This window comes from Bos mutus, chromosome 4 (assembly GCF_027580195.1).
Source record: "Bos mutus isolate GX-2022 chromosome 4, NWIPB_WYAK_1.1, whole genome shotgun sequence".
Lineage (NCBI taxonomy): Eukaryota > Metazoa > Chordata > Mammalia > Artiodactyla > Bovidae > Bos > Bos mutus.
Genome location: NC_091620.1, coordinates 6,813,802 through 6,825,669, shown reverse-complemented (window position 1 = coordinate 6,825,669; position 11,868 = coordinate 6,813,802). Strand labels below are relative to the sequence as shown.

General features: G+C 39.6%; 1 protein-coding gene across 3 annotated transcripts in view; it reads left to right on the top strand.

Annotated features, from left to right (window-relative positions):
- Positions 1-289: 289 nt before the first annotated feature.
- Positions 290-11,868, top strand: part of LOC102282757 (coatomer subunit gamma-2) — an 88,172-nt gene continuing 76,593 nt past the window's right edge. For 2 of the 3 annotated variants that reach the window (XM_070369014.1, XM_070369012.1), the window contains exons 1-4: positions 290-412; positions 1,601-1,653; positions 2,224-2,304; positions 5,357-5,428. In XM_070369014.1, coding sequence (XP_070225115.1) covers positions 376-412; positions 1,601-1,653; positions 2,224-2,304; positions 5,357-5,428 — 243 coding nt within the window. In that variant the 5' untranslated portion in view covers positions 290-375. Of the gene's footprint in view, positions 413-929; positions 1,018-1,600; positions 1,654-2,223; positions 2,305-5,356; positions 5,429-11,868 lie in introns of all 3 variants that reach the window. The other variant, XM_070369013.1, reaches the window with a different exon arrangement.

Sequence of the window (11,868 nt, the reverse complement as noted above, 5' to 3'; positions counted from 1 at the left end):
ACCTAGGGCGTGCCAACCAAATAAAATTTCATTCTGCCCGGTCCGGGCGTGGGCTGCCGGTGGCTTGTACGGCGGGCCGGGGCTAGCCCCAGCTGCGACCGGTCGCTGTAGGGGCGGAGATGCGCTCCGGTGGGACCCACCGCTGGCCCCGCCTCCGCCCGGCTTGGGAAGGAGGAGAGGGCGTGGCCACGCCCCCGAGGGGGCGGTGAGAGCGGCCAGCGCCGGGCTGGGAGGGCGGGCCTTCTTTCCGAGTGACGGGACCGCGGCCCAACCGGCGCCAGAGCACCGGGCCGGCCTTCCTGCAGCCTCTTCCGCTTGCCGGCTGCGGCGCCTGGGACGGTTGCGGTGGGTCTGGGCGCTGGGAAGTCGTCCAAGATGATTAAAAAATTCGACAAGAAGGACGAGGAGTCTGGTACGCCCGGGGCTCAGCCGCGAGGGCCCCTTCCCCTTCTCCCGCCCCGCCGCCACCTGCTCACGGGGCCTGCGGACCTGGGGGCGTGGGCGCCGGTGTGCCAGGGGGCTGGAGTTGGAGCCCGGCCCCTCCTCCGACCCCGCTCCGCTTCAGCCAGGGGCCTGCCCCTAGCCCCTCCCCCCGGGCTCCGGAGCCTCCCTTCAGGTCGGCGCGCTAGCGCTCGGCCGCCCGCGCACTACCTCGGGCTGCTCAGCGACCCCGCCCCCAGCCCCCCTCCTCAGGCGCCGCCGCTCCTCGGAGCCGCCTTCTCCTCCGCGGGTTCGCCTGGGGTGGGCTTGCCCACCAAAGAGGCGGGCCCACGGCAGGTGGCGGAGGGAGGGAGTGTGCGCTTGCTAGAGGAGGGGGTTGGATGGGGTGGGGTGGGGGCGGGGTACTGGTAGTGTGCGGCCCGGAGTGGGTCTGGGGTCGACCGGACTGTGTGTGTGTGTATGAACTTTGTGGTGCTTGTACCTTACAGTCTCCCTGGGGACCTCTGCGCTGTCCGCTTCCCTGGGGGCAAGGCTGTTCCGTGGTACCTAGCTCATTTAATACTCAAGCATCCAAAAGTGAGTTGCATCCTGATACCCATCTTTGGTCCAGAGTAAATGAGGCAGATAGCCAAGTCCCCTCAAAAAAAAAAAAAAAAAAGTCTCAGTGATTGATAGCTGCTCTCACAAAGCGTGGTCGAGGGTTGGGTTAGTAAACCTCTATGGCCCCTTCAAAGCTTGAAGCCTGTCTAATTCTCTGATAAACTCTTCTGCCTCCCAGCAAAATGTTAGAAATACATAAAGTAGTGCTTTCCTGTAGGGAAATCCAAAGGGCCTTACCACTATCTAAATCTTAATTGTGTGGACATGGCAGGTATTTGTAACATTCATATAAAAAGAAGGCAGGCCAAGAAGACACTCATTTCAGGTAGAATTTCTGTAAAAGAGAAGTACAGGATCTTACAGGATAGCAGACAGAGCTAGTGTCAGAGTCAAAAAGATTTTAATCAATTTGTATGCATATTAGTAATGATTATCACTGTAATATCCAAGTGCACATCTCACTTAGGTGAGATTTCTCAAGCATTTAAAACCCTTCTATAGAAAGTAAATACATCTGTGTATGCCAGCTATTAAAGACATTTTTTTCCCCATGATATAGGTAGTGGCTCCAATCCTTTTCGGCATCTGGAGAAGAGTGCTGTCTTACAAGAGGTATGGCTTGGAAGTATAAAGTGTTTTTTCTTTACTGTTCCATTTTAGAATGGGGACAGCACCTGGAATTCTATGATCCAAAATAAGAATTAAGGAGTGTAACTGAGTTCAGAGAATATATATACTGGAGGGAAAAAAAAGAGGGGTTACTTGTCATAGGAAAGTCTAGGGTTTATAGAAATGCATACATTTGTAGACTGTGTCACATGTTGAGAATTTTAAGTAAAATAAGGTAGGAGGTGTTTAGTGCAAGGTTTTTGAAGGAAGTTATAGATACTAAGCTCATTGTATACAAATGATGTAAGTAAATATTGAGATTCTTAGATAAAGTCCACAAGTTGAAGTGGGAGACATAAGGGAGTGAGTACAGAATGGAAAATCAGGGTCAAATCTAATAATTTATCATATACCATAATATATTAAAAACTATAAGCTACATTATTTGGATACTATGATTAAAATATGTAATAGTCCTAAAAACATATATAAAATAGTCTTCATTTTATTCAAGCTGATTGTCTATAATCTGTGATAGAAAATATATATAGCAGTGTTTTTTTTTTTCCACAGGCTCGTATATTCAATGAAACACCCATCAATCCAAGAAGATGTTTGCATATTCTTACAAAGATTCTTTACTTACTGAACCAGGTAAATTACTGTGATTTTCCTCAGATATGTGTCTTAGAATAGAAATACATAATGTGCAGTGAAGTTTTTTCTAGAAAGTAATTATTAATTTTTTAATAATTCACTTAATTTTAGAATTTGCAGTGTTTGATTAATGTAGTAATATGTAAAATTTCTTGTGGACAAGGAGTATGACATATACTTCTTTCTTATTCATGAGGTACCAAGTCAACTAAGCACACAGTAGAATCTCAACATTGATTTGAATTTAACAAGTATTAGTTAATATTCAAACATGTTTAGGTATGTTCAGAGGTCTTTATATCCCTCCAAAAATATTTTTAAAAAGCTTAGACAAATTCTGAAAGAAAGTGAAAGTGAAGTCGCTCAGTCGTGTCTGACTCTTTGCGATCCCATGGACTGCAGCCTGCCAGGCTCCTCTGTCCTTGGGATTTTCCAGGCAACAATACTGGAGTGGGCTGCCATTTCCTTCTCCAGGGGATCTTCCCAACCCAGGGATCAAACCCAGGTCTCCCACATTGTAGGCAGATGCTTTTACCATCTGAGCCACCAGGGAAGTCAAAAATCTAGATCGGTATTTTATCGTTTTGTGAGGGTATATTAATGTTTTAAAGCTTTCATTTTAATATTCAAATTAAGGAATATAAGCAGGAATATTGTTTTATTGTACTTCACTTTATTGCCTTTTTTTTTTTTTTACAAATTGAATGTTTGTGGCAACCCTGTATTGTTAAGTGATGGTTAGCATTTTTTAGCAATAAAGTATTTTTAAGTTAAGGTTTGTACATTGTCTTTATTTAGACATAATGCTATTGCACAAAATAGACTACAATGTAGTGTAAACATTTATATGCAACATTTATATGTATAAATGTATAAATTTATATGTATAGATAGTGTAACATTTATATGCACTGGGAAACCAAAAAATTCCTGTGATGTGCTTTGTTGTAATATTTATTTTATTGCCATGGTCTGGAACTGAACCTACAGTATTTGCAAGGTATGCCTATATTTATTTATGATTTTCTTAGTATTGTTCTGGGCTTAACTGTTTTGTGCTTTATGTCTTTCTCTAAATGGGGATTATGATAAAGCTGTTTTAGACAAGGGTAATGATTAAATGATACAGTAAATGTGAAGCACCGAAAATAGTCCTGGACACATAGCTTTCAGGAATAGTATTCATTCAGTCATTCAGCATATATATTTATTATGTACCTGCTGTGTCCTGTGCACAGGGGATATAGCAGACAAAACCAACAAAAATATTTGCCCTCATGAAACATAGATCCTACTAGTACTTCTTTTTTTTCTTGTGTGTGTTTTTTTGTTGTTTGTTTTTGTTTTTGCTTTTTATTGCTTCAGACTAAAAAAATCTCATGAAATGTCTAGGACCTTAGAAAATGTGATTTTGTTTGTTAGATTCATATACACACACATGTGTACATGCACACATACACACACCTATATATACCTCAGGTGGTTTACATATGGTGCAAAGAACACTGTGGTTTCCAACTTGAATTCCGTGAGAATATTTTTACTTGACTATGTTTCATGACCGATGACTTCATCCACAGAGATAAAGTTTTGTGGTTTGCAAATGAAGGCTGAACAACAAGTCCATGCTTTTAAATAAAATGTATCTATTTGCAAACATATATCCTCTTGTGGTATTATTGGAAACATTTAAGGCAAAGTCAGTTTGATTTAACTTTTCATGGTACACATTGTGTCCAAGTTGGCTAACTCCAGTCAGCAAGCCTAGCTTTGAGTAAAGTTGGCCTGGAGTAGCATATATTTTTATGTTGACCAATACTGCTTTGATGGGCAACCCATGTTGAAACATAACTATCTTGATGAGGAAGTTACCCACATAATCTGATAAACGCTGACAACTAGGTGAACAGATTTCGTAACCTTAACCTTATCTTTTGCCTAAGTCATGGTAGTTCTTTATGGAGAATTACTTTTAAATTTCTGCCAGAGTTGACACATCCATATATTTTTGAGTTTCAAGTCAGAAAGTAGCGACTTAAGGTGTCTTTCATCCTAAACTTTCAAAGTTTTTCATCAAAATTTGGGTTTATTCTTACACCTATGACAGATTGAAGACTAGTTGTATTTTTTGTGAAAGCTGAAGCCCTGAAAAATAATGGAGCCTAACATATTATATACGATTGCTTTTAATGAAGAAATTAAATATTGAAATGGTAATGTCTCAGGTGGTCTGTGGTCTGCAGTGTCTTGTCTATTAATAATATATGTTATCTAACACCTGACTACTGAAAAGTATGTGGTTCTCAGATCCAGTAGCATTCACATCACTGGGAGCTAATTTGAAATGGAAAATTTTAGGTTTCACACCAGAGTCAGTGAATCAAAATCTGTATTTTGGAAAGATCCTCAGATGATCTATTAAACGCATTAAAGTTCTGATCCAAAGGATGTTTTTAGGGGCTTGAGCCAGTATCTTGAGATGTATTGGCAGCCCCACAAGCCTTTTGTATTAGTAGCCCTATAAGCCTTTTTGTATAATCTGATTCCTGCCCTTTTGGTTGGTCCCTTCTTACCATGTTTTCTGTGATTCCTATAGTTCATTACAGTTCAATATTTATTATGCTCCTATGATAGGTCAGGCTTTGCACTGGACAATGGATTATAGAAAATGTAGGAGGTATGATATCTGTTCTTAGGCTGTGTAACAATAACATCTTGTTCTGATTAAGAACTCAACTTCATTTTCTATCTCTTGTAAATCTCAGTTGTTCAGAGAATTTAAAAAAGTTCCTGCTAAAAGGTTAGAGACCACTGTTCTAGAACTTTTATAGCATAGTATATGATAACAAATTATTTTAAATAAGGAATGGATAAATGGCCATGTGGGTTTATAAATTAAAAGTCAGAATAATAACAAAGAGGCACAGTGTTTATAAAGAGAATTTTTTTTCTGGGTTCTAAAAGATCTTTGCAGAAATAATGGGAAAAATCCTTTTTGTTTGTTTGTTTAAGAAATTGTTTTAATTTAAATTTACTTTAAATTACTTAGGGTGAACACTTTGGAACTACGGAAGCCACAGAAGCCTTCTTTGCAATGACTCGACTGTTTCAGTCTAATGATGTAAGTCTTTTTTTTTTTTTTTAAGAAAAGAATTCTTTTAGGCTAAAAATGCTCTTTTTATTTGTTTTCCTTGGGGGAACTTAGAGTGGTCCAAATGAGGGAAGGTTGCTTGAAATGTTTAAAACTATTTAAAAATTGTTTATCTTCCTAAAACTTATAAATGCTTATTAAAGAACACAAGAAAATGAAAGAATGAAAGTATATTGTTTAAAGCTGCTCACTCACAGATCTGCCATGCAGTCATGAAAACTGCTAATATCCAGCCTCTTGCATGACACTGCACAGATGGACTGGTATAGAAATCAGTGGACATAGCTATCTCATCTCTTAAATTCTCAGTCAAGTTTCTGGTGGGCCTGGGGTTTCTGTTGGCAGTTGGGAAGAGTTAGATGCAGAGTGGGGAAGAGGATGAGGAGTAGGGAAAAGAAGAGCGAGGACAGACAGGCTGCCAGCACCGCTGCGTCTGTCTCTCATTCCTTTCGACCACCCTAACTTTCAGGCCTAACAGCTGTGCTTCGTTTCCATCCTCCATTGCAGCACATATTTCCTTTTTGCCCAGCTCTGACTCAAACCCATCCAGAGAAGGGGATTATGGGATCTGTATTTCTGTTTTTTGTTAACATAGATTGGTCAAACTGTGCAGTCCTTTTGGTATGTTTTGCATATCAACACAAGCCACATTTGTGTCTAGGACTTCATGGGATTTGAGTCTGGTTATGTGTGTAGATAATGAGCAGCTTGGGGATTAGGTCCTCAGGAACATCAGCAGTCCCTTTTCAGGCAAGTGTCTCAGGGGAAGTCGCTGTACATTCTTCAGGCAAAGGAGTCTGATTTCCTCAGACAGAGTATGGAGGACTGCTTTCACTTGCCATGGAAGCCTGGAGGAATTTAGAGGTTCAGGGTGGTCAGATTCATCAGAATCCGCCCGTGTGTCCCCATTCCAGTTTTCAGGGCCCCTCTCCTTCTTTCTCAGTTAGGATGCTAACTTTAACATAAAATGTCCCACAGAAGGTGAATTGAATTTGCATTGTTATTCAGTCACCTGCAGGATATGCTTTTTAGAAATCTCAGGCCTGTGCCCACATGACATGAGGCTTTCTGTTAAGGCATTATGGACGTTTTCTAGTCCCTGACGTAGACCTTAGGCTATGTCTATGGTCTAGGGTGATTTTAATGTTCTGAGCTTAGCATTTTCTTTACCAAGTTCACCAGTGTACTTAGAAGGAACTAGCCCACTATCCAGCTCATTTTTACAGCAGTCTTCTGTGGTGGCAGCTAGTTGATGACCCAGAGCTTTGTCTTCTGGAGGTCCTTGATCATACTTGTCTGCATTGATGATTTAAGTGTTTTGCCACTGCATGCCAAGGACAGCTAGGGTCCTCTTTATCACTGGAGACAGAATCAGTAATGCCTTTTATCAAATCAGAAAGAATTTTATTTAAATTTAATCATAGAGAATATAGTCTTTTATGACTTTTCTGTCTTGTTTCTTTTACTTATGGCTTTTGAGATTGATCCAAGTTCTTGTGTGTATTAGTAGTTTATTCATTTTTATTGCTGAGTAGTATTCCATTGTATGGAGGTAGGAAATCTTAATTTATTTATCCATTAACAAGTTAATGGATATTTGGCTTATTTCTAGTTTATAAATATAAACAAAGCTGCTAAAACTACTCAAGTACAAGTCTTTGTGTGGACCTATTAATATGTTTTCATTTTCTTTGGTTAATATCTAGAAGTGGCATTCTTGGGTTTGCATTTCCTGAATAATGAATATGTTAATCATGTATTAAGCAAAATACATGCTGATTTGCCATCTTCTGTTTACATCTTTTACCTGTTTTTTTTTTTTTTTTTCTTTAAATCAGGTTGTTTATCTTCTGCTTATTGAGTTGTAGGTGCTCTTTGTATTTTCTGAATACAAGACCTTCATCAGATAGGTATTTTGTAAATATTTCCTCCCAGCCTGTGGCTTGACTTCTCATTTACTCACTAGTGTATTTTTTAAAAATATACTTTACAAATAGTAAAATCCACCCTTTTTAAGGTATAGTTTTATGAGTTTTGACAAATTTATACAGTAGTATTAATCAAGATTTAGAATATTTCCATCACTCCAAAAGGTTTTCTATTATATGATTTATTCCTACCATCCTCAGGCCTAGGAAACCAGTAATCTCTTTTCTTTCCTTATAGTTTTGCTTTCCAGGAAGTCATAAGAATGATATTATACTTTGAATATCATACTTCATCATACATATGAAGCTTTTTGAGTCTCCTTTTCAGGCACTTAGCATAACTCATTTAAGATTTGTCGATGTTTTTGTTTGTTGATTCCTTTTTATTCCATTGTGGATATTTGTTGTATAGATGTACCTCAGTTTGTTTATTTTTTCACCAGCTATAGAATATTTGGTTTGTCACCATTTTTTGATGGCTAGGAATAACATTGCTATAAACATTCATGTATAAGTTTTTAAATATAGTTTTTATTTCTCTTGGGTAAATACCTAGGAGTGGAATTACTGGGTCATATGGTAGGTGTAGAGGCTTCCCTGGTGGCTCAGATAGTAAAGAATCTGCCTGCAATGCAGTAGATGGGTGTTTGATCCTTGGGTGGGGAAGATCCCCTGGAGAAGGGGGTGGTTGGCTACCCACTCCAGTATTCTTGCCCAGAAAATCACATAGACAGAGGAGCCTGGCAGGCTACAGTCCATGGGGGTCACAAAGAGTCGGACACGACTGAGCAACTTCACTTTGACTTTCATATATCTTCTATGATGAAGGATCTGATCATATTTTTTGCCCATTTTTAATAATTTGGTTGTATATTTTCCTTCTACTGAATTTTGAAAGGTCTTTCTGTATTCTGGATACAAGTCCTTTATCATATGTTTTCCAAATATTTTCTCCCAGCCTATATCTTATTTTTCATTTTCGTAATCTTTAAAAGAACAGAAGTTTTAAATTTTGGTGAAGTCCAATTTATCAGGTTTTTCTTCTTCCTGTGTATTGTAGAAATCTTTGTCTAAGTCAAAGTCACAGAGATTTTCTGCTATGCTTTTTTCTTAGGTATTATGTAGTTTTTGTGTCTTAAAATTGCTGTTTGATCATTTTAAGTTAATTTTTGCACATGATACGAAGTGAGGGTTGAATTTCTTTTCATCTCCTTCCTCTTCCTTCACCCCTTCCTCCATTTCCTCCTCCTCTCTTTTTCTCAACAAATTCTACTGGAATAATTGCTTATCAATATGGAGGGAGAAGGATGAGGAAGAATAATAATGATTATGTTACACTGGCATTTTCCTTTTTTTTCTTTTTTCTATATGTCTATTCTTATTCCAGAATCACACTGTTACTGTAACTTTTTAAAAAAAATAATTTTATTTATTTATTTATTTTTGGCTGCACTGGGTCTTTATTGCTTTGTGTGAACTTTCTCTAGTTGTGGCAGGCGGAGGCTGCTCTTCATTGTGGTGCACGGGCTTCTTATTGCGGTGGCTTCCTCTTGTGGAATACAGCTCTAGGACACGCGGCTTCAGTAGTGGTGGCTCGTGGACCCTAGAGTGCACAGCTTCGGTAGTTGTGGCATGTGGGCTCAGTAGTTGTGGCTCTTGGGCTCTAGAGCATGGGCTTCAGTAGTTGTGGCTCATGAGCTTAGTTTCTCTGAGGCATGTGGAATCTTCCTGGACCAGGGATCAAACCTGTGTGCCCTGCTTTGGCAGGCAGATTCTAATCCGCTGAGCCACCAGGGAAGTCCTACTGTAGCTTTATAGTTCATCTTAAATCAGGTAGTGCATGTTTTCCTATTTTATTATTTTTTTCTTTTTCAAAATTTTTTAACTTAAATTTTTTTTTAATTTTTAATTGGAGGAAAATTGCTTTATGATGTTGTGATGGTTTCTGCCATACAACAGTGCAGATGAGCTATAATTTACATATATATCACCTCCCTCTTGAGCCTCCCTCCCCTCCTCCCATTTTACCCCTCTAGATCGCCACAGAATGCTTGGCTGGACTCCGTGTGTTATAGAGCAGCTTCTTACCAGCTATCTATTTTACGCATGTGATGTGTATATGTCTGTGCTGCTTTCTCCATTTGTCCCACCTTCCCCTCCCCCACTGTGTCCACAAGCTGCTTTTCTACATCTGTGTCTCCGTTCCTTCTCTGCAAATAGGTTCATTGATACCATTTTTCTATATTCCATCTATATGCATTTAGTTCAGTCAGTTTAGTCGCTCAGTCATGTCCGACTCTTTGCAACCCCATGAACTGCAGCACGCCAGGCCTCCCTGTCCATCAACAACTCCTGGAGTCCACCCAGACCCATGTCCATTGAGTCAGTGATGTCATCCAACCATCTTATCTTCTGTCGTCCCCTTCCTCTCCTGCCCTCAATCTTTCCCAGCATCAGGGTCCTTTCCAATGAGTCAGCTCTTCACATCAGGTGGCCAAAGTATTGGAGTTTCAGCTTCAATGTCAGTCCTTCCAGTGAACACCCAGGACTGATCTCCTTTAAGATGGACTGGTTGGATCTCTTTGCAGTCCAAGGGACTCTCAAGAATCTTCTCCAACACCACAATTCAAAAGCATTAATTCATTCCAGTGAACACCCAGGACTGATCTCCTTTAGGATGGACTGGTTGGATCTCCTTGCAGTCCAAGGGACTCTCAAGAATCTTCTTTAACGCTACAGTTCAAAAGCATTAATGCATTATAAGCATTATATGCATTAATATATGTTATTTGTTTTTCTGACTTACTTCACTCTGTATAAACAGGTTCTGGGTTCATTCATCTCACTGGGACTTACTCAGATCTCAAATTCATTCTTTTTTACGACTGAGTAGTATTCCATTGGGGTGTGTGTGTGTGTGTGTGTGTGTGTGTATATGTATGTGTGTGTGTCTGTGTGTATACACCACATCTTCCTTATCCATTCATCTGTTGATGGACATCTAGGTTGCTTCCATATCCTAGCTGTGAACATTGGGATATGTGTCTTTTTCAGTTATGGTTTTCTTAGGGTGTATGTCCAGTAGTGGGATTGCTGGGTCATATGGTAGACACGACTGAGCGACTGATCTGATCTGATTTTTAGTTTTTAAAGGAATCTGTATACTGTTGTCCACAGTGGCTATATAAATTTACATTCCCACCAACAGTGCAAGAAGGTTCCCTTTGATCCATATCCTCTTCAGTATTTTGGGGCTTCCCTGGTGGCTCAGAGGGTAAAGCGTCTGCCTGCAATGCAGGAGGATCCCCTGGAGAAGGAAATGGCAACTCGCTTCAGTATTCTTGCCTGGAGAATCCCATGGACAGAGGAGCCTGGTAGGCTACAGTCCATGGGGTCCCACGACTTCACTTTCACTTTCTCCAGCATTTATTGTTTGTAGGTTTTTTGATGATGGCCATTCTGATTGATGTGAGGTGATACCTCATTGTAGTTTTGATTTGCATTTCTCTAGTAATTAATGCTGTTGAGCAACTTTTCATATGCCTCTTGGCCATCAGTCAGTTTCTTTTAAAGAATTGTTTTGGCTCTTGTAAGTTCTTTGCATTCTATATTCATTTTAAATCAGCTTTGTATATGTATGTGAAAGCCGCTCAGTCATGTCCAACTTTTTGTGACCCCATGGATGGTAGCCTGCTAGCCTCCTCTGTCCATGGGATTTTTCCAGGCAAGAATATGGGAGTGGGTAGCCATTTCCTTCTCCAAGGGTTCTTCCTGACTCAGGGGTCGAATCTGGGTCTCTTGCATTGCAGGCAGACTCTTTACCGTCTGAGTCACCAAAATCAGCTTATCTACTTCTGTTTAAAAAAAAAAAAAGGCCTGCTAGAATGTTGATGGTGATTGCATTGACTCTAAAGATCACTTTGCTAAACTATTTCAATAGAATTTTACAAAAAGATCAGTTTGAGGAAAATTCACATTATATTATTGAGTTTTCTATTCCATAGCCATGGTATGTATTTCCCTTTATACAAGCCTCTAATTTCTGTCAGCAGGATTATAGCTTTCAGCACATAAGTCTTAAACATATTTTGTGAAATTTATCCCCGAAGTAGTTAATGTTTTTATACTATTGCATTTGTATTGTTTTAGGTACTCTATAGAAATTAAATAGATTTTTGTATATTGATCTGTTTCCTGTGATTTTGTTAAATTTATTACTTCTAGCAGTATTTTGGGAGATTCCTTAGGATTTACTTTTTTCAGTCTGAATGATTTTTGTTTTTCTTCCCTTAATGTCTTCTTGCACTATGATACAGTGTGAAATGGAAGTGGTGGTAGAGGATATCCTTGTTTTGTTCCTGATCTTAGAGGGAAGGCATTTCATCTTTCAGCATTAAATGTGATGCTAGCTCTTAGCTTTTCATGTGTGTGTGTGCTTAGTTGCTCAGTCTTGTCTGATTCTTTGCGACCCCATGGATTGTA